Raw genomic sequence first — 27,051 nt, 5'->3', positions numbered from 1 at the left:
CTTTCTCTAGTTGCGGTGAGAGGGGCTTATTCTTTGTTGCAGTGCACGGGCTTCTCATTGCTGTGGCTTCTCTTGTTGCGGAGCACGGGCTCTAGGCACATGGGCTTCAGTAGTTGTGGCGCACAGGCTTCGTTGCTCCATGGCAATGTGGGATCCTCCCAGACCAGGGCCCGAAGCTGTGTGCCCTGCATTGGTAGGGGAGTCTTAACCACTGTGCGACCAGGGAAGCCCAGAATATGATTCTTGGACAAGATACTGTTTAAAGTACTGAACCAAAGCCCTCATTTGTGTCATTCTTGCCAAGTGAGGCCTTCCAACAGTCAGAAAGGCCCCTGCTACACAGGTAATGCTAAGAGTTTGGACTTTCCCACCTGAACCTGAGACTATGGGTCAGAGAATGCTATAAAAACTCTGTGCTATAAAATCTAGACATTTCTAGATCCTAGAACTGGGATACAGAGACATCAGCTCCTACTTTTACAATTCAGAACTCTACAAAGATGACTCAAAGGGGAGTCCCCCTTCTATCCCTACTAGACAACAGAGGATTCCTACCCTTCCAGTCATCCTGGCAGATGTCCCCTCTACTCCTCACCCCTTACCTCTATACCTTACTCATCCTTTCATACTTGGGGGCTCCTCTTTGTGACCATGGCTAAGTAGAGACCTGACACTGAAACTGAACCCCTCAAATTTGACATTCTACTGTATACAGAAAACAAGTCACATGCAAACCAGGATACAGATGTTGTAACATTCCCTTGTAAAGTTACTTTGTAGGCATGGTCACCAGCTAGGAATCTGAAACTTCTACTAATCCATGAAAAAACTAACCAAAGCAGGGTCTGTTAGTTCAAAATAATGATGCTATCAAAGTTCGTATTTCACCTCGTTGTCCCTTTCTGTTTTTACTCGTTCCCCACCTCACACCTTCTCTTTTCTCCTACTAGAAGTGAGAGTGTTGGGGAGGCTATGGCCACTGGCTTAGTCTACCAGCTAAACTTGCTTTAATCATATGTACAGTGAAGAGGTCTAAAGGATAAGTAACAAGTGTACTTCCCTTGAACCTCCACTCCCAACTCATGATGTCAAGCCTATACCTTGCTGAAGACCCAAAGCAAAGTATTCTTTCAAGGGCCACCACTTTACAATGGCAAAGCATTACCTAGGCTCAAACACCCTTCCATTATGTGAGTGTGCGGATGGTAACTAGGAGAGACGGAGCACAAAGGACATCAGTGGTCCAACAGGAACCCTGGGCTGAAGCATCCTGAAGAGGAAGAAGAGAATTGGGATCCTAATCATAATGCTTACAGTCTAAAGAATGTATGTGGCCTACAGAATGGAGAGAGAGGTTTCTTTCTCCTCAAAAGAGTTATACCTTGGTGTGGGAAGAGAGGGAGATAAGAGCATTTCTTAATATATTCCAGCACAGTTTTCAAGAGTTGTAACTGGTGAATGAATGCCAGGGGCTGAGCTCAAAGCCTCCCCCCACCTAGGCGTATTAACATTATTAGCTGCTAGTGTTTACTGAAATCACGTGAGAGGCATTACCATTTAATTCTTGAAACAAAACTGCCAACTACCTACTACGAAGGGAAAATTTAAATAAAGCCTCAGGCAAGATCAAGGAGCTGGTTTACAACAAAGAGCTAATAAATGGTGGAATCATAAAACAAATCTGCCCGATATTAAAGCACTGGTTTCTTCCACTAACAACACACAACATACCCTTCCAAGTCAGTAATTTTGTATCAGACCTTTTTAATAACTCAAGTCTTTGCACGTCTTACTCTCTGCCTAGAGCAAACACCCTTCCATCCAATTTCTTTGATGGCAAATATGTTCATTTTGGAGATCAGCTCAAGCATTCCCTCCTGAGCGAACTCATTCCTGATTTTTCCGGCCACTTAGCTGCTCCACCGCCTGTGCCTTAATAGCAGTTGCTCCATCTTCATTTCTCTGAAACAATACTTACCTGGGGTAGTGTAACTGTATCCACTTATATATTTCCATCGAGTTCCTCACGATAGCCATACTTTGTCATCATCTCTCCCACCCTTACACTCCTACACTCCTCTCTCCTCCTTCCACCGCCACGCAGAGGCAAATAAATGAATGCTGAATGGAATAATAAATTATCAAAGAACAATATGTAGATCCTTTATGATCTACTCTACGCATCTTGGACATCTGACACCACATTTCTTAAAAAATGAAAACAACTCACCAAAAAAGAGAGAGATAAATATGAGGTGATGAATGTATTAACAAGATGGAGGAATCTTTTCACAACACGTGTATATCAAATCATCACGACATACACTTTAAATATCTTACAATTTTGTCAATTATACCTCAACAAAGCTGGGAAAAAATTAGCTATGGGTGGCAGTAAGAAAAAATACAGTTGATGGATGTTAACTAGACTTATATACAAATATCAAATATACAGATATCGAATCATTATGTTGTATACCTGAAACTAATATATGTCAATCATATATCACTACAAAAAATAAAGTGCATACTCTAGAGTTTTGCTGTTAAGTAGGGCTCTGGGTCATTTGTATAATATAGACATTTAAACAACACAGGGAACGCTAGATAGCATTCAAAAAAAAGTGAGACAATAATGAACATAAAACTTTGTCCAAAAAAGTAATTTAGAAACTAGAAACAGCCTGAAAGATGGAAGTAGCATTATTTTTGTTGGTTCCAATATTAGGAAGACCAAAATGTGAGATTGTCTTGAAAGGCAAAATTAAGAGTAATATGTGGAAGACACAGAAAAAATCATGGCTTAATTGAAGCAATATACTACAAAACAAAGCATTCCAATTGCAGGAAACGCTCAATTTCCAAAAACACTCAAAAGTTATGTGGCACCTTGATGAAACACAATTGAAGGAACGCAATCTACTCCCCTGATATTCTGATCTTCTTCCATATAATTCCAGAATATTTATAATAGTCCCAGATTTCTAGTTCAGATCCGTTTTCTTTTACAAAATTATCAAATTCATTAGATTTTGAAAATACTGGCCCAAGGTTTCTTACTGGGCCTGTTTTCCAAATGACCTGACATTTTTGCTATTTTACCTTTATTCCAGGTTCTTGGCTTGGACAGACTACATAGTATATTGCAAAACAGGGAGGTCAGAGTTGGACAGGTGAAGCATTTTTTAAATTTCCCTTATGATGTTTTCTCCCACCAAAACCTTTCTAGAACCTGACAAGTTTCCATGCCAGTCATCAATTTATAGTCTCTCAGCTCCAAATTCACCCTGATGGGGCTCACCTGCTGCTTTCTGGCAGCTCCACCATCAGTAAACAAGGTGGGTATAAAGACACCAGGTAGTTCTCTGCCCCAGTCACAGTCCCAGAATGTATGGTTCTCCTTGGCGACCTCACAGACCTGGCCCAGGCTGGTGATCACCTTCCTTCAACTTTCCCAATACAAACCCCTTACGCTCCAGGTGTCCAGCCAGCACTGTCCAGCATGCAGAAAGAATCCTCACTCCCTCTCCAGGCCCACCACCTGCAGCTTCCCTGAACCTTGGAGAATGGCTTCCTGCTTGCCTAGTAACTGAAAACCGACTCTGGTCCGGACAAACCAGTAAACTGTGCCATCAAGTGGACTGGAGCTATTCCTTCAACAAGCTCTGACCCCAAATCTTAGCTCCTTCTTACAAGGTTGTCCTTCCTTGAGTACTCTCCCTTATCTCTGGGGTACCATATAGAGCTCTCTTATATCTTATCTCTTTTGTCACAATTTAAAACTTTTTTTCCCCCTGTGGAACCCGGGAGAGAGGGAGGCAGCCAGGTCCAGGGAAACACCACTTCTTCAGCTGCTGCAAATGCTGAACTCCTGGGAGTCTGACCAATTTAAAACTTTTTTTTATATTAAGCTTCTCTTGTTTACAATCACCGTGTGGTTTCTGTTTCTAGATTGGACCCAGACTGATAGTTTCCCATCAAGCCAGGCTCAAAGAAGCAACACAATGAAAACCAGCCACTGAAAGTTTCCCTAGACTTAGTCCTAGACCTGTAAAATAGTTCATGTACCTGATGAAATGCAGAATATATAAAAATCTTAAAAGTTTTCAGGGCTCAAGAGGTTAGAAAGCTTATAACCAAGTCATCCAAAATACAAAAATGTTCATCTTATTTGATAAACTGCAATATCAAAAAAGAAATCTCTTCCATAATAGGTTTAATTTACCTCATTTTAAAAAGGATTTGCAGGACATCACATAAATAAAAGACGTGGTTTCTCCTATCTTGAGCTTACAACCTTATATAGGAAATCAGGCTTAGAATTATCAATTAACACTTTAAATTTACATGTTTCTGGTTATACATCATTATGTAAGAGACACTATCAAGGAGACAAAACAAAATCAATCATCTAATACTTTTTGAGACATTTTCTCCCCTAGGGATACAAATTTGCTACAAGAAGAATATCAAAAACATAAACAAGAAATAGAACAGCTAAATGAGTGATGGGGAAGGAAAATGGAGAGCCAACCTACCAGAGTTTGGAAGGTGAGATTGTTTGGAAAAGTAAGTATAAACTCTGTCAGAGCTTTAAAGAAATGGCAGAGTAAGCTTTAAATAACCAGAATGAAAGAAAACTGAGTATTTCAAGTATGGGAAATAATATGCATAAAGGTGAGAACATACACAGAAAGCTTGGGAGAATCTGAGTAAAGCAATTTAGCTGCAGCAAACTTGCTGAAATAAATCAGTAAGATGACAGTGGCGGTGTGTACAACAGTATCTTGTAAACACTAGTCAGGATGTCTTTGGATGTATGAACTGAAAATGAGGGGAAGAATGGTCATGGGTGAAACAAATATTAGGAGGCAAATGGACTAGTCTCCGTTAATGTAACAAAGTTGCTACATTGTAAAAAAAAAAAAAGTTGTTACGCAGACATGTCTGGTCTACTGTAAGGACAATGTAGAATAAACTGGGAGGGTAAAAAAACTAATATTTTTGTTCAAAAAAGGAAAATGATCTTAGCCACAGATGAATTTTGTTCCCTTTCATGCTACTTGCCTATTGTCAAGTTTACTTCTTGAGAGCACTTCTAACAAAGAGGTTTTGAGACACAGTGAAAGGTGGGACAGGAAAAAAGGAAACAAATTCAAAGTAATGAGTGATTCCACGTATTCAAAACATAGGGGGAAAAAAAGAAATCTTGTCATGATTTATCTTCAGGCAACATTTTGGTATAACTGCATATGATTTAACAAGACATTATCCGAAACATTAAATACAAAAGAATAACCCCCCAAATCCACATTTATAAATTTCAACAAGAAATAACATAACTAGAGAGATATATAACCCAAACAAACCCAAGAAGACAGAGTTCCTCAGTTTAGTCAGAAATCTCTATGAAGCTGAAATGAATTGTCCCAGAAACAACTGAGAGTTCTTACTGATAACAAAGAAAATACAGTTGAGTTTCAAGTCTTCACATATGCATCACACTTTTATCACTTGATCTCAAATAATTTTTGGAATTAGGTTAAATTTTTTCAAGCTCAATTAAAAATCTGAAATGTCTTATTAAAATTTTATCACTTTTTCTATTTAATATTTTTCAATATACCTAAAAGAGAGAAAAAGGTTGATAAAACTTTATATTCACAATCCTATTTTTAAAACTAATTGTTCTCATCTGCTTTAAATTCCCAACTCAGTCTCAATACTGTTGTCTCCTATTTTTCCTCTGGAAATCTCAAAATAAAAAATACTGAAATATTTAACAATTAATTAAATCAATTCCTTAAAGAATTTATTGAACATTTATCATTTACATTTTTTTCTTGTTTGAATCTCCTATATATTTTTGAAAGGCTAGAATTAATCATTTAAAGTTCTCTTTTTTGCTAAAAAACTTAAACTTCCATATTTAATACAAAAGGAAAAATACTCTGGGGTAAGTATAATCAAGTTTCTTAAAATACTAGTTATAACAAAATTTTAGAACAGGCTTATCTTATTTAGTACTGGATATATGTTCTTGCAAATGGGAGAACTAACCAAATCAGTGCTACTCAGAGTCAACACAGCATAATAATCCCTTTGGAGATGCTTTCTAGGTATACTAAACATATTATATCTGATCAACAGATAATATGTAAGTATCTGATATCTTTGTCTGCTCTGCCTTTAGAATTCATTGGATACTGGATTTCACTGGAACATGCTCCGCTCAGATCTATGTTCATCCACTCAAAATCTATCTGCACTTTTAACAGCCAACCACATTTCAATCATCAAAGTAATGTCTTGTTTGACTGTATGCAAACTATCTGCTGTGAAGCAGAAGACCATAATCAGAAATAGAATGTCTGCGGCAAAAACACCTCCACAGAGTAAACACAACAAACTTATTAGCAAGTGACTCTCAAACTGGGCAAAAAGAATAGTAGTGACTGACTCACTAGGCAAAGAAAAAAAAGACAGGATTCACTCCACAGTCTCTGACATGTAAGTTCTATAACAAAGGTCTTAGATAGTGCTTTAAATTGGGGGGAAAAATTCTTTGACCCAATGTACTTAGAAATTCCTATTTGACAGTGAAGCTACTTATTAGCAAAAACGCTCCAATTTGGGAAGTGTTAATTTGTACTATTTGTATACATACCTATTCTTTAATTTCATCAGCCTTTTTTAATATGCTTTGCCATGTCTTATGAATTATTTCTTCATTTTGTTGGTAAAGATGCTTCCTGCTTATTAGATGCTCACTTGGTAGAAGTTGCAAAATTATAGAGCTCTGTTCAGTCCTAGCTAGTGACAAACCTTAAAGAAAGTTCAGCACTTACAAAATAGCTTTAAAATACAGTTACTTTCTAATTTTCCATATTCATTTAAGTTTAGTTATCAAATTTCATAAAGCAACTGGCCACTGATATAGTTTTTACTAGTTTGAGCTAACCTCAAAACTTAAATCTGGGAAATAATATCAAAATATTAACATCTCAAATATCCCCCCCCCAAATATTTTATAAACTGTCAAGTACTGTCAAGGTTATCTTACATATAGAATCAAAGCATTAATTAAATGAGGTTTTCCTGGAATTCACAATATACAACATCCTTTTAGCACTGCACCAATTAATGTTATTTGCAAATATAACATATTCTTAAATGTTTGCTTTATGAAACTTGAAAGTAACATACTTCCATATGGATAAGATACACCATAACAATTTTGACATTCCTCAAGCTCCTTAAGTGGATACTAACTTTATAAAAGAGTCTATTTAAGAGATTTTGGATAGAAACCAGGAAAAGCTTCTTAATGATCCAGAATCAGATGATAAAATGATGAGGATGCTGAAGAAGGTTAAGTCCATGTAAGCTTCAAGAACGGAAATCATCCATCTTTGAATATTAGACATTTGACAGCCTGAAGACCAAAGTCAGACTAGGCCATATAGTGTGGATCCTTCTAGTTCACCTCCTGGTATTTTGGCACAAAATGAGGATAGACCACAAAAATCTATGGACATTTTCAAGTCTGGTTTTTAAAAAATATATAATACTTGAACCAATCACAGAATAATATATGGCTTCTAATTACTTTGTCAGTTTAAGCAATAGGAAAAAAAATACATTTTTGTTCTGTGGTGACTATTTATTGGTTAGACTTTTATTTTCCTCTTCATATTTTCGGTGACTGTTTCCCACTGGAATCATCAACCAGGTCTCTCAGGCGATATAAATGTTGCAAAGCCCTTCATTAAAAAGTATAAAACACATTATAAACCATTATTAAGGACTGAATAGGTAATGCAAAAAGAAATGGTGATTATATTGTTTCTTAACTTCAAAATTAGTATGAGAGATAAGTTTATGGAATAGTTTTAGTATCAAAACTGAAAATTTTTCTTTACAAAACCTTGCAATCTGAATAACTGAGGGTTAAAATAACTCATCTAAAATTCTATAAACACTTACTTAAAAAAATTATATGTTTGACATTTAAGGGTTTTTTTTTTGAAAGTGTGCCAAGTAGCCTAATAAGAAACAATAATAGGTATCACTTGTGTCGCACTTAAAGCATCTTTTTCATGTACTTTGCAGAATGAAATGATACCTTCTGATATACTGTGTATATCATTTAAGAAATAAAGGACAGGGGCTTCCCTGGTGGCGCAGTGGTTGGGAGTCCGCCTGCCGATGCAGGGGACGTGGGTTCGCGCCCGGGTCCGGGAAGATCCCACATGCTGCGGAGCGGCTGGGCCTGTGAGCCATGGCTGCTGAGCCTGTGCGTCTGGAGCCTGTGCTCCGCAACAGGAGAGGCCACAACAGTGAGAGGCCCGCGTACCAAAAAAAAAAAAAAAGAAATAAAGGACATAATTCATTTTTAACATGTACAATCAAGGCAGCTAAATTTAAATAGCACTAAAGAATCAGTTACAATTGAGGAAAACTCATTTTTATTGAGCATGGGGGAAAACAAATGACAATTACATTGAATAATGCAGTATTATATCAACAACCTGGTTTTTCTCAATCATCCCTCAGACAAACCAAGAAGATAGGAGCCCTTAACTTTCCAGTCTTCCTCTAAAAGTATTCTTCCAGCTTTCCTTCTCCCTTACCCTTCAGATCCTTGAGGATCACTCAAAAATATCAGTTAATCAACCATATTTCAGATCTCTGATAAATAAGAGACCAAGAAAAACAGAAATAATATACCAGAATCTCTAAGGTGAGAAATTAGTGAGAAGTTACTGAAAGGTGGTGACTACAACACCTTATTCTACAGTCTCCAACACAGGTTCAATTGATGTATATTAAGTAAAATACATCTTCCACTTTACCAAGGATAAGGAGAGGGAGGAAATTAGTAGTGTTAATTACTGCATTACGTCTATTTCCCTGTACTCTATTTCTTAGACACTTCTACTCAAATGTATTAAGAATCTGAATTCTGCCATCCTTTTGGCAGCTTCTGTTAATTTCTGAGATTGTCATCTTCATTAACTAAATGACAATAACTCACCCAGAGTTACTAAGCAATCAGAGGTAAAATTAGACTTTATTATTTCTACATCCTAATATCTCTCTACTTAGAGAATTATTTTCTTCCTACAGACATATTTACGAGGAAGAAGATAATCTGTAAATATACTTGGGGCTTAACTTCCTTTTTTCTTTTCAGGCTGTGACTCTAGAGAAGGAAGATGACAAGTGGCTAGAATCTGATGTTACTGTTTACAAATCGGAGGGTCAACAGATCCTTTAGATTTAGAGGGTCTATGAAATTGGATGGGGAAAAAAATCATCTTTATTTTCACAAAATGCTATCTTTAAATTAGCATTTCCTTCCATTATGAATATAAGCAACAGCCAAAATCTGTGACCTCATACGCCATAGAAATCAGAGGTATTTTCATATCACATTATAGTCATTGCAAGTATGTTTTATACTCATCACTACTTCAAAATTACAATAGTTATATAATAGTTACAAAATTACAACAGTTATTAAACCCACTGCTAAAACATACGTCCTCTAAGTCTTTCTGTCTACAGTCCAAAAGTTCGTATGACATAACTGGCCAACTATTAGACAACTTTAAGTCTAGTTTTCATCCTCCAAATAGTGAAGTCTCACTGGTAACCCAGACATCAATGCCTTCCAATATTCCCTTTCTTTAATTGTTTGCTGATCAATATGTGAAAGGTAAGTAAAAGAGCACACCATGGTTTAATGCTTTTATTCAAGTTATGCAAAAGGCCTTCACACTAATACATGTTTTTACAAAATGAATTTTAACTTACCTGTATTTTAAATGTATTGTCTTATTTTAAATGCAATAAAGAGAAGCATATATTACTAATTAGAAATGTATTTTAATATTTTCATAGTTAATTCACTATAACTGGTTTCCTTTCTAATCCCATGTAGTATATTTTATGTCTTTAAAACAAAATGTCACGTAGAAAGGGGAGTGGGTAATAATGGGAAGGAATAAAAAAGCTAAGTAGAAGTGTGAAATCTTCAGTCTCCCTACCTCAGCTACGCAATCATTTGGCAGTTCCTTTCATCTAACCTCTATCTCCCGTTTTGAGAATAAAGCGATCTGTTTAGAGAAGAGTCTATCAAAAGTGATTGGTATTTCAAAGTTAAGTGGAGGGAGAAGGGAAGGATAAAATTGTAGAAGGAAATTATTCTTGATTTTCTCCTCTCAAAAAGTGAAAAAGCAGGCTAATGGGGAAAACATCAACCTAAGGGTTGTATTACAACATTGAATAGTCATTCACCTTCAAAACTGAAATTAAAAAACTCATTTCTTATTGTGACAATGTATCTATTGATGATCATTCAAGTAAATACTAATCAACCCACAGAAACTCAGTAACACTGATTATGCAATGGCAATTTAGCTATACTTTACCCATTGACATCTTACATTTGTTTTTCTACTAGTACTACTATACTGGCTGTTCTCTTAAATACTATGTTTACTGGCCTATATTCAGCCTAGAATCCAGCAAGAACTGAATGAAAGGCTTTTCAGAACAAACTGCCCACTATTTCCTAGATCTAAGTAAAATATGAGCACATTAGAATAAAGAAAAATGTTTGCTTTAGGGTCAAGTTTTGCAAGTCTGAGAGCTAATTCTGTCTATCCCTAGTGTAGAACGAAGACCAGAAAATTGAGCAAGAAAAGAGATCTGAGAAATGAGACAACTTTCCAGCTATCATTAAGTTTGGTTTTCACAGCATGGCCTTTAGTATTGAGAATTACAAAATCTTACACATTCATATGTGTAAGGGCGCTTCATATTGACACAATCAAATCTATAAAATAAATACCCGTCTCTTCTACCAATATCATGACTATAGGAAATTCTTCCCAACTTTTTAAGATATGTAACTAAGAAAATAAGTAGATTAATACCTTAGGGCATTTAGACCTATCTTTATATCCAGGACATTATATCCACTTAAATTTCTGTGGCGATATGTCAAATAATGATATACCTACTTAGGATTATTTATCTCTTCTAGAGGGAATATATGACAACACATTTCACGTACAAGTTGTTCTTCCAGAATATCCACACCAATACTATCTCAAATTGTTGGTATTACTCAGAAATGAAAAGATATTTTCCCTAGGCCATTCACATCTATTATATTTTTAGTGTCTACAGTTATCTCATTAGGTCCTAAGAACATTTTAAATAGAAAATAGCGCAAATTTAAGAGAAAATCTCAGGATTAAAAATTATGCTCCAAGAATCTTAAATATACCTAGCACACCTCCTCTTCCAGCTACTTTAATTCCATTCTGTAACCTTCTGATTTCAATCAGAGATGTTTGTATCCATAACATACTCAGAAATTGACAGAGAACACTTACTTTTGAAGTGACCTATTAACAGGAGCCATACTTTCCTTCAACTGTAATTTAGAGAAATCATCTTCTGAAACCTATTATTAAAAACACCAAATATAATAAAACAGTGAAAATATTATATAATTATAAACTTATATGCTATTTAATATGTGTGATTAATAAGAACATTAAAAATATTGTCTGCATTCCCAAGGAAATAATTCTAAGCAAATAATTTTCAGTAAAGCATTAAATATATATATATATTTTTTTTATTCTAAAAATACTACAACTTTTTCATCTTGCAACTGCCCTGAAGTATGCTTCAAAATGTTTGTTCATTAAATATCAAATCTTGGCTTGAAATTATGACTTTACTGAACAAGGCTTTATCTCAAGAATGTTTAAAAGGGGAAGGAAAAGAAGGATGGATTGCACTGTATGTTAGTGTTATGATCATTAGAATGTAAGGAGAAAAATTAAGAAATACAACTTAAGTGAGTAGCATGTGATAGTTCCTAAAATCTAGTACACTCACTTGTAATGAAAACTGAATTTTGTAAAGCTCTACTGAATAACAAAATAAACAATATCAATTAAAATGTATTAAGTATTTTCCAGGTATTAAGTTTTTACCAGGTGCCAAGGACTATAATAAGTACTTTCTATAGTTTGTTTCAATTTGTCTTCTCAACAATCTCATTTTACAGAAGAGGAAACTGAATTAAGGAGGTTAAGTGATCTGTACAAATACTGCACTTGCTAGTAAGTGGAAGAATTAGAATTCACAATCAGGCTTGGAAGAACATAAGCTAGGTTTGTAAACACTATACTACTGTGAGGAAAATTCGACCCCTATGAAATATCAGCCCAAAGCAGAAACAGATTTCCAAATTCCTAGGAAATACACAAAAACACAATTACTTTAAAATAAAACTTTACATAACCGTATTAAGAGTCAATAAACACATGGTAACAAAATTAAACTTCAGATGACTAAGGTTATGGGGAGAAGCCTAATGTTGAAAGGTTCTCTAGGCCACCTCAAATATAAACACAGGAAGTTGGACTACACAGAATAATTTTGTAGGGCATTAAAAAACAACTCTTACAATCCTTTCATCTACAGTTTTAATAACATCATATCTAAATACAATGTTGTATTTATAACCATAAACTTAATAGAACAATCCATTCAGGGGTACACAACTGCAAAAATCTTACAGTATTAAATTTGAGTAAGTTACTTTCTAAAAAAAAGAATAACAACAGTACAACTCTACATGTGTTATATACCATGTTTATTAACATAAAATTAGAGGTGAGGCTAAGAAAGATCTAGGAGGAAATCTTATCCTTCACAGATCTCAATTCACATTCATAGATTTCAATTCATAAATTAAGTTTGTGCTTACTTGTTTAATTTCGCCTTTTGGCTCTGTGGTTTTATTCTGATTAAAACTTTCTTGCACTGCTTGAAGATTAAATAACATTTGTTTCAGGGCTTCAACAGGACCATGGTGTTTCCCTCCAGAAAGGGTACAGCTCTAGAAGTTAAAAAAGATGAATGATGAACCATCCAAATTCAGAAGGGGAAAAGTTCTATTTTGTATTATTTCCCCACAATATAAATTAATGCAAAATCCAAACAATACATGTCAATAAAGTGTTCCAACAAATCAAAACTGTAACTCATAAACCTCCCCTTACCCAGTCACCTAAAGACAATCACTATTAACAGCTTGGCACATCCTTCCCAGTCCTTGTTCTTTTAAAATGAATGGTACATGTTTACATTTGCAATGCATTCACTTAGTACATTTAAAAGTATAGATTTTTCGAACTGAAAGGTCCTCAGAGAGCAGGTAAGTCAATATGCTCTTTTCAAGTGTGTAAATGATGCTGGTTATCAGCTGAACAAGGACTAGAATTTCAAATATCATATTCTCTGCACACTTCCAAATACGTTTTCACACAGGGAATGCTGGTTTTTCACCTCTTTATGGACCACACATTCCTTGCTACCTTAAAAACACTCACACCTCGATTACCACTTATCTTATCTGCATCCAAAGAAGGAAACAGCACTTAGCCACATAAGGTAGTCAGTTAAGAGAACCTGTACAGGATATTTTTAAACTTCTTTTTTAAAGTCTTACCTTTATTTTTACATCTTTCAAATGAGTTGCTGTGTCCTGATAATCATCCACAAAGTGGAAAATAGGCCTCTTAAGATGTCTATAATTTAAAATATTTCAACATGGACAGTATAACATATATACGAAGTTAAGCACAGTGGCCAAAAAGATTTTAAAGGCACTCTCCATAGTTATATGAACAGGGTATAAGAAACAAGGTGTGGGAACGTAATAAAATGGTGGAGCTCCTGTAGAAAACAGTATGGTAATTCCTCAAAAAACTAAATACAGAATTACCACAACGACCCTGCTACTCCCCTTCTGAGTATATACCCTAAAGAAATGAAAGCACAGATTCAAGCAGATATTTGTACACCTATGTTCATAGCAGCATTATTCACAATAGTCAAAAGGCGGAAGCAACGTAAGTGTCCATCAACAGATAAATGGATCAACAAAACATGATACATACACACAATGGTGTATTATTCAATCTAAGAAAGGAAGGAAATTTTGACAGATGATACAACACGGATGAACCTTGAAGACATTATGCTAAGTGAAATAAGCCAGTAACAAAAGGAACGATATAGTATGAGTCTTCTTATGTTATGGATTGAATTGTGTCCCCCACCCCAGAATTCATGGTGAAGCCCTAACCTTGAATGTGGCTGTATTTAGAGATAAGGTTATAAGGAGGTAATCAAGGTTAAGTGAGGTTATAAGGGTGGGACCCTGAAACCATAGGATTAATATCCTCATAAAGAGACACATAAGAGCTCAAGGAAAGGACATGTGAGGACAAAGTGGGAAGGTGGCTTGTATGCAAGCCAGAGAGAGAGCCTTCACCAGTAACAGAATCAGTCAGCACCTTGATCTTAGATTCCCCCACCTCCAAAACTGTGAGAACCAAATATCTGTTGTTTAAGCCACTCAGCCTATGGTATTTTGTTATGGCAGCCTCAGCAGACTAAAACATATACGGTTCCTAGAATAATCAAATTCATAGAGACAGAAAGTAGAATGGTGCTAGCAGAGGCTGGGGGTAAAGGAGGATGGGGAGTTAGTGTTTAGTGGGTAGAGTTTCAGTTGGTAAAGCTGAAAAAGTTCTAGAGATAGCCAGTGGTGATGGTTGCACAGCAATGTGAAGGTACGGTACTTATTGCACAGAACTATACACTTAAAAGTGGTCAGGGCTTCCCTGGTGGCGCAGTGGTTGAGAGTCTGCCTGCTGATGCAGGAGACACGGGTTCGTGCCCTGGTCCGGGAAGATCCCACATGCCGTGGAGCGGCTGGGCCCGTAAGCCATGGCCACTGAGCCTGCGCGTCCAGAGCCTGTGCTCCGCAACGGGAGAGGCCACAACAGTGAGAGGCCCGTGTACCACAAAAAAGAAAAAGTCAAAATAGTAAATATTATATATACTTTACCAAAATTTAAAAAGAAAGAAAATGAAACAGGGCATAAGGATCCAGTTCCGCTTATACTCCTACAACCCTGGAGACAGCACCTGAGGCATTATCTCTAAATGATCTGCATCCAGCCACTGGTTTAGAAGAAATTCAGGTTGCCTAATGCCAACCATAAAAGTTACAAAAGCTTGCCTCTGCAATTTGCTATGTCTGCCTTGAGCAAACTTTTCAGGCAAAATTCTGGTCAGAGTACCAAAAAAGAAAACTACAAAACAGATTATATGAACTGTTCTGTGCCACTCATGAATGAATGTTTAATAAACGTTGGCATGTTTGATAGAATTTGTTCTGAGACTTCTCATTAAATCCTTGTAGTGAATGTCTCTAAGTATGTCTTTCTGTATAGTACAGCTCTGACTCTCAGAACTATAGTAATGTTTCATGTATTCAAAAAACAATTATTTAAACCACATAAAATGTGGGAATAACCCAATTTACACAATAAAAAAATGAGCCACCTGACAGCATTACAAATGAACAACATGACCACACTGAAAGGAGTTGGGCAGAAAATAATTAACCACGGTAACCTTGGAAAAGAATATTTTGACTGGATATTGTAAGGTAAAAGACAAAAAGAACCATACACAAATAATATAATCTAATTAGTAAATGTGTTTCTTACAGCAGTATGGGTTAGCAATTCTGAAACTATGCATATGCTAAGACTGAAAAAATAAGTAAACCTATTATAGATAATAAGAGTAAAGATTCTCACCAGATGAGAAAGAAGTTACAAATAAGGAACAGAGGGGCTAAAACAAACCCTGTGGTATTGGACTGGAATAAGTAGTATCAGTATGAACTCATGATTTTATACCTACATATAAAATATATATATGTAAACAGATATACAAATAAGTATGTGTGTATGCGTGGCTTAGTAAACTTATGTTTCCTAAGTCTGCCTGCTGAGAAAGTCTATAATAAATAAAAACCCAGCAGCAATAAGCACACCTAGTGCCTAGATCTTAGTTTCTAAATACCATTTTCCAATAAAAAGAACCATGGCTCCTCAGAGAAGTGCTCAAAAAAGCATAGGCACATGTCAAAAGGACACAGGAGCCAACCTGAAGCAACTCTTTATGGCCTAAACTAAAACAATTTAAGCAACAAAATAAGTAATAATATTGTATTGTATTAAACCTAGAATGAAATAAGTATCTATGAGTCCTAATATAAATAGTTTAATAAATAAATGGGGGAGAAGGAATAGCTCTTCATTACACAAGAATTTCAATTAATAATACAGACAAAAAGTCAATATCCACCAATGGATACTAAATTAGTAGATGAAAGTTTGAGACTACTTGTATAGTCTCACAGTATCTCCCCTACGATATTTATTAATTACAAGCGGAAACCATGATTTTACTAAAGAGAAAACCAGTAGGCACCACGTGTTCAAGACTAACATCACAAGTATTAATATATTATAATTTTATATATTACATATTATTGTATTAACATATTGCTCTGGACTGAATGTTTGTGTCCCCCTACAATTCAAATGTTGAAGCCTAATCTCAATGTGACAGTATTTGGAGGAGGGGCTTCTGTGAGGTAAGTAGGTCATAAAGGTGGAACTCTCATGAGTGGGATTAGTGCCCTTATAAGAAGAGAAACAGAGAGCTTTCACCCTCTCTGCTCTCGGCCATGTGAAGATACAAGGAGAAGATGACCATCTACAAACTAGGAAGCAGGATCTCACCAGACACCTTCATCTGGACTTCTCAGTCTCCAGAACTGCGAAAAATAAATGTTTGTTGTTTAAGCCAACTGGTCTAAGGCGTATTTATTATAGCAGCCTGAATTAAGGAACATATCAATATTACCAATGATATCAATATATCGTGAACCCTCTGATATGATGCACTGAGAAGGGCACAGCATGATTTCTGTTGCATTCTTGCCAAAAATTCATAACCTCATTCTAATCCTGAGAAAACTTCAGATAAACCCAATTCAGGAACTATCTACAAAAAAACCAACGACCAGTAACTCTGAAAAAGTGTCAAGGTCATGACAGACAAGGAAAGACTGAGGAACTGTCAGACGGAAGTAAATTAAGAAGACATGACAACTAAATGCAATGCTGGATCCTGCAACAAGACATTGGTAGAAAAACTGGTGAAATCAGAATAAGGTCTGTAGTTCAGGTAACAGTATTGGGCCTATGTGATCATTATGATATAAGATGTTAACATTAGGGAAGCTGGGAGAAGGGTGACAGGAACGACCTGTATTATTTTTGCAACTTTCTGTATATCTAAAATTATTTAAAAATAAAAAAACACCGTGGTAGTGAGGCTGTGTGTGTAAAGGCATAAGAAAAGGGATTAGTTGGTTAGTATTTAACAGTCATCCATCTCAAACTTTGAAAAACTTATGCAAATTTGTGCCTCTACCAGCTCTCCTTACCCAAGTAAATTGCACCACCCAATCCTTCAGTTGCTTGGCTCAAACATCTTGGACTCATCCTTTGAATGCTCTCTATCTCCATCCTACAAGGTCACCTTCAAAACACATCCCAAGTCTAACTATTTCTGACCATCTCCAATGTACCCACCTAACCCAAGCCTTTACAATCCCTATCCTGGAACACTGCAAAAGCCTCCTAACTGGGTTCCCTGTCCTTCTCTAGCTCCTTTCAAGGTCTATGTTCCATACAGCTGCCTGTTTATATTTTAAAATGTAGATCTGATAATTTCATTCCTCCAAAGTACTCCAGTGACTTCTCATCTCGCTGAAATAAAACATAAAATCTTCATTCCATTACTTACATAGCTTCATGATCTGACTCCTGGTTACCTCTCCATCTTATCTCTTAACCATTCTTCCTTGTTCTTTCTGATTGAGCTACACTGACTGGACTCTGATATTCCTTGAACATGCCAAACACTTTTCTGCCTTGGGGTTTCTGCACTTACTATTCCCTCTACGTGTAAAGTTACTTCCCTATGGGTACACACACGGCTTATTCACTCATTTTAGGTTTTGGTGCAAATATCACCTCACTAGAGAGGCGATTCCTACCTACTCTAGTTAAAATTTCTCTATCTCCAGTAATTTTTCTTCATAACATTTGTAGTATTCCCTCATATATTGCATTTTGATATAGCTTATCTCTCCAATTTGGAATAAAAAATCCAAGATGCAAGGTTTCTTCTCTCTTATTTACTGTTAGGAATACAGTTCCTAGAAAAGTGCTTGGTATCCAAATATTTGGCAAATAAATATTTGATAATTAAGCTTCACTTAATCAGCATCTGCTATAGTATCTTATACAGGGCTCTAAGGTCAGGGACTTTCCCGGTGGTCCAGTTACCCAAGGCAGACAAAAAAAAAATTTAAAAAAAAAAAAAAAAAAAAGAGCTCTAAGGTCAGACATATTCTGACAGCCTCTACTTTCTCTAGTAAATTTCACTGAAGGAAAAGATATATATTGTATTAAAATTTTTAGCTAATTTTTGTTTTGAGTGTTCAATCTCTCAAATCTTCCAGATGTTAAAATATCAAAAGTGTATTTCAATATTTAACAGCCATGGCTTATACTTCTAAATCATATTATATATCATTCCTTATGTGTATATATACACATTTACACTTCATTTTAGGGTTACTTGCAAGATACACATATGCTGATTTTATAAAACTGGATAATAAATTTCCCTTTTTTTTTTTGCGATATGTGGGCCTCTCACAGTTGTGGCCTCTCCCATTGCGGAGCACAGGCTCTGGACGCGCAGGCTCAACGGCCATGGCTAACAGGCCCAGCTGCTCCGCGGCATGTGGGATCCTCCCGGACCGGGGCACGAACCCGTGTCCCCTGCATCGGCAGGCGGACTCTCAACCACTGCACCACCAGGGAAGCCCAAATTTCCCATTTTAAATCATAGGGATGTATAATTGCATCTTAGAAACATAATTCTCAATAAGCAACCGCCCTATGGGAAAATATAATTTACTCTATAAGATTCTGTTTTGTATGTTTTCCAGAAGAAAAAAAAAAAAACATTGTAATAACAATTTAGGCTCCCTGTAGAGTTCAATCCCAGATCACTCTACTTTAGAATACTAAAATAAAATTATCAATAATTCTAGGAGTGACGGTTTTATGGATGTGTGTTGGGGAAGAAGGGATTTGAGTCATTTTTTGTTTTATACTATCTAAATAACTTAGAAATTAATATCTATATATATTAGTCATAAATATTCTTTTAATAAGTTAAAAAGATTTAACATCACCCACCTGATTATCATTATTTAAAAAGTCTTCAAGGAACCCGTCAGCATACTTTGCCCTTGAAGTTTGTTGAACACTATCATCAGAGTTAACCGGAACAGGAGATTTGCTAGGATTTAAGGATATGAGACAGCAAATAAGTTTCCAATTTACAAAAATTAGACAGTATATAACTGATGGTTATCATTTAAAGTGGTCACCACTAAATAAGCATTAGGATTCATATTGATGCTGCTTAGTGATTCCTTCACCTTCTCCCTAAACTTCTTCCTTCATCCCGCCCTATCTCCTTGCTTCTCCTTTAAAGCTTTAAGGAAAAACTATATAGAAACTGAAGACATTAATCTTCAACTAAACAAATAAGCCTTCAAATATAAGTATCCTCCAAAAGCTCATTTGCTTGAAATAAGCAGTGCATTTTTCCAATTAAACACTGTTAGTTACTCAATATTAATACACAAAACTGCCAGAAAGTTATTAACAGTTTCTACTGGGATGGCAGTTACATGCTCTTCTACGTCAAAGCAATAGGACAGACTTCTCCCCCAGAACTGGCACAGATTAATACAGAGGACAGATTAAAGTGGGAGAAGGATCAATTTTGAAATTAAAATTCCTGAGTTCAAACACCAGTCCCACTCACTTATATGACTTCACAAAACTTTATCTTAACTTCAGTTTCTACATTTGTAGTCCCACTCATGTCACAGAAGTATTGCATAAATTAACTCTATATACCTGGTACATTGAATAGAGCTCAATAAATAATAGTTTCTATCTTGATGTTCAAGCAGAAGGAAAGGGGATCCCCAGCAAGAGTCAAAATTTTCCCCAAACCAAATTCTATTAGTTACAGAGAATAAAGAACCTCATTTTATCTTTTTCATTTATATATCAATATAAGATGTATCTCTAACTCAAGTACTCAGATATCTAAGAATCTTCTTAAAACATTTAAATGTAATAATGCTTTTTTCTCAATAATTAGCAGCACTTCATTATTGACTCATTTGATTTGTAATTTACTAGGAACTTTTTCTCGCTTCCAAGTAGTCTTTTCTCCCATTCTTTACCAAAGAGTTTGTACATCCACCAACTATCAACAAAAAAGCATTTACCTCATTATAGAAGATGGGTGCTGGATACATAGGGAATCATTATACTATTCTTATACTTTTGTATTTGTTTGAAATTTTCCATTATAAAAAGTTAAACCAAAAAAAAAATTGTCTGGTTGTAGTTATTCTATCTCTCAGTACACTACTTGGAGTATTTCCCAGTCAATTTTGTTTCTGATGACAGATTGATAATAATTTGTCATTATCACAGTGAAGTAAGGTCTATTCCTTCTTCTCACACCATCATTAATTTAATGTAAAACATACCCATCATAATATGAATTTAGTCTTCCAAAAATCAACTACTGTACCATAAGGTACTAGGGCAAACCATTAATAATAATTATACAAGTTAGAAGTTATAGTATCTAATTACAAAATACATTTGATGCATTCAAAAATTTTACTCTTAATTTAAGCATCTCTGATATGATTTGCTCACCCATTTTGACTTTACAAATACAGATACAAATACAACCAACTGATAAGGAGATAAGAAATTAGTAAAGATGAAAGATAAGTTTAAGAATTAAGTGAGCTAATTATTAACCCAAATTTTTTTTTAAAAGATATTAATGAACCAACAAGTGCGAAATGAAGCTAAACAAACAAAAAATACTCTGGATGATCATCACCACTATTAAAATTTTTAAGAGAACATCATAAATCAGAAACTGTCCTAAGTACCTTATATTTACTTATTTTTTTTAACATCTTTATTGGAGTATAATTGCTTTACAATGGTGTGTTAGTTTCTGCTGTATAACAAAGTGAGTCAGCTATACGTATACATATATCCCCATATCCCCTCCCTCTTGCGTCTCCCTTCCACCCTCCCTATCCCACCCGTCTAGGTGGTCACAAAGCACCAAGCTGATCTCCCTGTGCTATGCGGCTGCTTCCCACTAGCTATCTATTTTACATTTGGTAGTGTATATATGTCAATGCTACTCTCTCACTTCGTCCCAGCTTACCCTTGCCCCTCCCCTTATCCTCAAGTCCATTCTCCACATCATTCCTGTCCTGCCCCTAGGTTCATCAGAACCATATATTTTTTTCTAGATTCCATATATATGTGTTAGCATACGGTATTTGTTTTTCTCTTTCTGACTTACTTACTCTGTATGACAGACTCTAGGTCCATCCACCTCACTACAAATAACTCAATTTTACTTTTTATTATGATTGAGTAATATTCCATTGTTCATATGTGCCACATCTTCTTTATCCATTCATCTGTTGAAGGACACTTAGGTTGCTTCCATGTCCTGGCTATTGTAAATAGTGCCGTATATTTATTTTCTAATCAACTGAATCCTCACAACCCCAAAGTAGAAGTGATTTGTACAGAGTCTCAGCAAGGAAGTGACAGAGGCAAGATTCCAAACTAGAATTAGTCAGTGTCCACTTACAAAAGAATAAGATGTTCAACTGAGAAGGAATCAAAGAAAGGATTCAGAAATTAACTGACTGTCTGTAACAGAATGAAGGCTTAGACAACTGAAGATAATAAATTATCAGAGCCTAAGGCAGGAAACAGGATTACCAAGAATGCATTTCTGATGAATATACGTGTAATAATATCACTAAAAGAAACTTTCCTACCTAAGCTCTCGATTCCTTCTCTATACTCACATTCACGGGTATCTAGGCAAACACTTTTTAAATTATTCTGAGAAACTATGGCATAGAAAGGTTAAGTACACAAACGAAAACAATCTTAGAAACTGCAAACATTTACCATACAAGAAAATGCACCATTATTTACAGAAAATAATGACTAAGAAAGTAAACTGTAAATGAAAAGAAATGAATAACTCTAATACATGGAGAGAATATAGAGGAAGAAAAAACTTAAAGTAAAAAAAGTAACAAGAATTTCAAGCCTTCTCCATTTGCAAAATAGTTGCTTTTGGTTCTAATTCCTCATATTTAATATATATTAATATTTTACAGTGCAACAAAAGGACCATGTAACAAAGACAAAAATTATATAATGTACCTAAGATTATGAAATATTACGCCATCTTGTGGTAACAAATGAAAAATGCAATTTAAAGCAAGCAACACTGAAAGCTGTGCTCTACGGAATTACCATGTTATAACCACTGTTAATTATCATTGTAATTTAAAAGATAAATCAGATGTTCACATGACATTCTTCATTTGGAAAACTGAATAGTTTTTCTATTGTAACTTACTTACAAAGTAACAGGAATATTTTCCCATGATCTTTCTGCTTCAAGTTTATCTAATGAACAAGGACTGTCATCCTTCTTCATAGACTTCGGTAATTCTTCAGTACAATGCTCAAGATTTCTCTTGGCCTTCAGGATAAGCAATTCAATTCTGTCACCTAATTTAAAAGATCACATTAATTCTTTAAGAAAAGAAATAAATGCAAAGCACAGCAAAACCTCACAAAGGCAACAAGAATTCAGATAATTTGGAATATACACATATCTGTAACAGCAAGTTATGTTAAAATGTGACATCTGGGGCTTCCCTGGTGGCACAGTGGTTGAGAGTCCGCCTGCCGATGCAGGGAACGCGCGTTCGTGCCCCGGTCTGGGAAGATCCCACATGCCGCAGAGCAGCTGGGCCCGTGAGCCATGGCCGCTGAGCCTGCGTGTCCGGAGCCTGTGCTCCGCAACAGGAGAGGCCACAACAGTGAGAGACCCGCATACCGCAAAAAAAAAAAAAAAAAGTGACCTCTGTTGTGACACAAAGAAAAGACATTTTCCAGTCACAAAATGCTACGTAAATGAAGGCCATAAGAGTTCAAAATAGATATATCACTTGATGGTTACATCAAGAATATGACATAAAAACTCCTAGATGTGAGGTCAAATTTACAGCACTTTCTTTGGTTCTTAAAAACAACAACAAAACAAAACAATTACCACTGAATGGCTTTTTGGATCCTGGGAGAAGTGGATTGTCACACTGACATTGGCTATGTTCAGAATCACATTCATATTCATTAACTAATCCTTTATCATCACTCAAGGAATGTGAACTGTTTGACGGTTCAAAAGAATATTCAAAACAATCTAATTTATTCATTATCTGAGAAGTTCTTTGTGCCTGGTAACTATGTCTAGGGGAACAGTGATCTTCTTTAAATATTTGATAAATCCTTTGACTATTTGTATCGGGCAGCAAGTCTTGATTGTAGAGCCAGAGTGGGTATTTGAAATCCGGTATACTCGTTATCCCTGAAACATTAAGGTCAGACTTCTGGCTAGTGAGCCATCTTGGGTAATTCTTTTCAAGTTTGTGTTCTGAACTGTCCCTAAAAGATGATTTCTTGTTAAAAAATAAAGATGGTACAGAAACACATTTATTAACCTTATTCACAAGTTTTGGGTTTTTCAGCCTACCACACTGCCTTCCTTTTACATTTGTGTATACAACCGGGGTAACTAAGTTATCCTTGCCCAGGAGAGTGGCTGGTTCTTGAAAATTTTGATTCTTTTCACTGTTGGATGAACTCAGTCTTCCAGTACGTTTTTTGCTTTTCTTGCTAATTCCATGACCTGCTCCAACATAAGTGAAAGAAAATGATCCATCTGCTGGAAGTTCTAATAGATCATCAGTTGTTAGGCTAATGGAGTCCATGTCATTAATAGTCTGCCCTCTACAGGATAAGGACAAATCTTTTTTGTCATCAAGATTTTCAAAAGCTGAAAAACAAAGCATAGTTCTGTTTACCTTCCTGTATCACATATAAAAATACTTTATAATATTCAACAGTAAATGAAAATTAAGAATTAAGAATCATGTTTGCCATTTTCCCTTCTGGAATATATTCTCCACTTCTAAGAGCAGAATGTAACCTTTTTCCACACTAGGGGCCATTCTGTAAGTGCTCAGTAAAGTGTTAACTGGATTATCAACAGATGCATTTTCCAAACTTGTATTCATGGAAACCAAGGAAAAACCCTTAACATCTTGTGAATATTACTGTCCTACAGAATACAGATCAGGAAGACTAACATAGCCCTAGCCCATCAATTGGAACTGATCAAGTATAAATTCTGAAAGGCTGAGATTTGTTTAAAGTCATTAAGCTAGTTAATGGAAGCTAGAACCACCAAGTCAATGCTATTTCTGTTATGCTATAATAGAACGGCTTAAGGGTTTAGGATCAGCCATCTACTATTATTAGTTACATTTCATGAGCTTCTCCTCTAAGGTCAAAAGGGGATCTTACCTGAAAACCCCTGAGAACCAGAAAATTACAGAATCATTTAAAAAATATAACCAGATCTCAATATTACAAGTCATTTTTGCCCCAAAAGAAGCATTTAGTTTTCCAAGGCTACTATACATCTCTCAAAATGCTTTAAATCGGTAGGCAAAAAGAAAACAAAGAATAAAGCATACCATTCTTTGGTTTATAAACATAGTTGGAGAATTCTGGCATATTAGCAGAACATTTATCGATGTTAATCTTTCCAGTGCTTGCACCAAGATACATATGGCTTAGATCAAAATCATCAATATAGGCCTGTAGAGCCTGAGATGCAGAACTGTACAGTCTATCCTTATACTGAAAAGAGCCATCAGAGTTAGAGGAATTACTACCACTCAGGTTGCAGCTTGCTAACAGAGAAGATACTGAAGATTCCCGAGAACAAACTCTGCGCTTTGTATTTAATTTTGCCATGGCTTCCTCAAAATGGGTTATTTCCACTCATTTCTTTTAGAAACAACTGTAATACAAAAACAAAAGGTTAAAGTTCCAATTAAAAGGAATAATAGCTATACACAGAGAAATTACTAAGTCTGTAAACGTTTTATAACTTTCTTTAAAAAATAAAATCCATTATCTATAAATTATTTTTAGGTAATGCACATTATAGATTATCTGTTTTAATTACTGTGAATTCCTTCATCATCAATTTAGAAAACATTTATTGATCACCTATTATGTGCCTGGAATTATGTATACAAAAATCATCTAAGACTATGTATAGAAAGTACCAAGGGAAGAATACTCACTTTTTTTTTTAAAGTCCTAAAAACTACGATGTACAGTCTTTTCTTATGCTGATATAGGCTATGACATCACAATACCTAACATTCCCCTATACAAAATATTTTTCAATTCTTAAGCCTACCACCACGCACTGCACATAGTAAGTGCTTGATAAATTTTTAAAAGGCATCAAATGACGTAGCTGAAACAAGAAGGAACAGTGGAGAATACCCACCTTCGACATTTTAAATGCCAATTTGTAACTTTAGCCAACCCCTTCCCCCAAGACTTGAGAAAACAAAACAATTTACAATATTCATTTATAAAGAAATAAACTGCAAGTCTTACCATATAATGAGTTAGCAAAATGTTCTTTTCCTAAAATAACACTGTCAATAATCATTTTCTGACATTCATTTTTGATACTATCCTCACTATTTTCAATTCTTATGTAAAATGGATTCAGCCCACCTCTCTTTCAAAGGAGGCAATAGTTTGGAAATTGCTTTAATGTATTCATCTGTTTTTCCATTATTAAAATTGAGAGAATTCCAGTCTACCTTAATATAGCAACAATAGGATCTATATTTGAAAACCTAAGAAATAACAGAGTGAACAGGTACTACTTCAGTAAATAATATGACATTCTTTTAGAATTAAATCAATGGATTTTCTGAAGTAAAAATGAAAGTTTAATGTCTAGGACTTAACACACGCTATGATGTTATAAAATTAATGTTTAATTTTTGGCTATAATTTTTGGAATGTTAAAGTTTTAACAACTTTTAATGTAATCTTAATAACTGTCAAATTTGACTTTAAAATACTGAGAAAGTTTTCCGTTTACGAAGAAAAGAATAAAAGGTCAGAGCTGACACTAGTCAGTGCAAAGCAGCAGCAGAATATAAGATAATGGTTATTTAGCCTCTGCTTTCCCTGAATGCTGTGATGCTATTGGTATACCTCTAAAGAATGGCTAGGCCAAGTCAGCTCTGCCCTTTCTTCACCCCTCTCACTAATGATTTTAACTTTTCTCAAGTACATATTGCTTGGATAACAAACTCGACCAAAAGTTTCCTCCCTTATTCCAACACAGGACAGGTTACCGATTTTATAATTTATTTTACAAAACCTTGAAAACGAAAACAAAACCCTAAAAAGGAAAGCTGTTGGATTACAGTTCTCAGTAAGTGGGTAATAACAGTTATTTTAATTCACAAAAGGCAAAAAGAAAATCCACAACTGAATTTTTATTGTGCAAAGTTTCCAAAAGTACACCAAAGAAGAAAGAAAAGTTTAATCAACTCCTATGCACTCATCATCCTGCTTCAACTACCAACACGACGAAACTCTATCCACCCACTTCTCCTCACTTCTGCCACAGAATTATCTGGAAGCAAATTCCCTGCATCTTACCATTTCTTCCGTTAACACTTCCGGGTGTATCTCCAAAAGGAAATCCATCATTCCGACGAATAGAACGTTAGCACGAGTGGCCAGAGATCTCTACTACCTTTCATTCAAAAACAGAACGTAGAGCGTTAAATTACCAATGAGAATAGCTCACAGGAAATGAAGAACAACTCTCAGAAATAACAGCTCTGATTTATGTTATGAAAATGAACATGTGCTTGATCTGCAGCAAAAAGACAAGAATTAATGACCCTGGAAAGCGAAGATCGCTGGCGCCCCCGCAGCGGAGCATCTTCGG

General features: G+C 35.5%; 1 protein-coding gene across 4 annotated transcripts in view; it reads right to left on the bottom strand.

Moving 5' to 3' along the window:
• CUNH18orf54 (chromosome unknown C18orf54 homolog) overlaps positions 1-27,051 on the bottom strand; it is a 33,024-nt gene that overhangs the window by 5,621 nt on the left and 352 nt on the right. For 2 of the 4 annotated variants that reach the window (XM_024756825.1, XM_024756824.1), the window contains exons 2-9: positions 26,757-26,853; positions 24,746-25,074; positions 23,260-24,042; positions 22,562-22,712; positions 19,245-19,347; positions 12,800-12,931; positions 11,409-11,479; positions 3,078-7,763 (exon numbers count right to left, since the gene is read on the bottom strand). In XM_024756825.1, coding sequence (XP_024612593.1) covers positions 7,691-7,763; positions 11,409-11,479; positions 12,800-12,931; positions 19,245-19,347; positions 22,562-22,712; positions 23,260-24,042; positions 24,746-25,028 — 1,596 coding nt within the window. In that variant the 5' untranslated portion in view covers positions 25,029-25,074; positions 26,757-26,853 and the 3' untranslated portion in view covers positions 3,078-7,690. Of the gene's footprint in view, positions 1-3,077; positions 7,764-11,408; positions 11,480-12,799; positions 12,932-19,244; positions 19,348-22,561; positions 22,713-23,259; positions 24,043-24,745; positions 25,075-26,756; positions 26,981-27,051 lie in introns of those variants that run through there. The other 2 variants (XM_024756826.1, XM_024756827.1) reach the window with 2 other exon arrangements.

This window comes from Neophocaena asiaeorientalis, unplaced genomic scaffold (genome assembly GCF_003031525.2).
Source record: "Neophocaena asiaeorientalis asiaeorientalis breed wild unplaced genomic scaffold, Neophocaena_asiaeorientalis_V1.1 scaffold133, whole genome shotgun sequence".
In the NCBI taxonomy this organism is placed as follows: Eukaryota; Metazoa; Chordata; class Mammalia; order Artiodactyla; family Phocoenidae; genus Neophocaena; species Neophocaena asiaeorientalis.
This window is presented reverse-complemented; position numbering and strand designations above follow the sequence as displayed.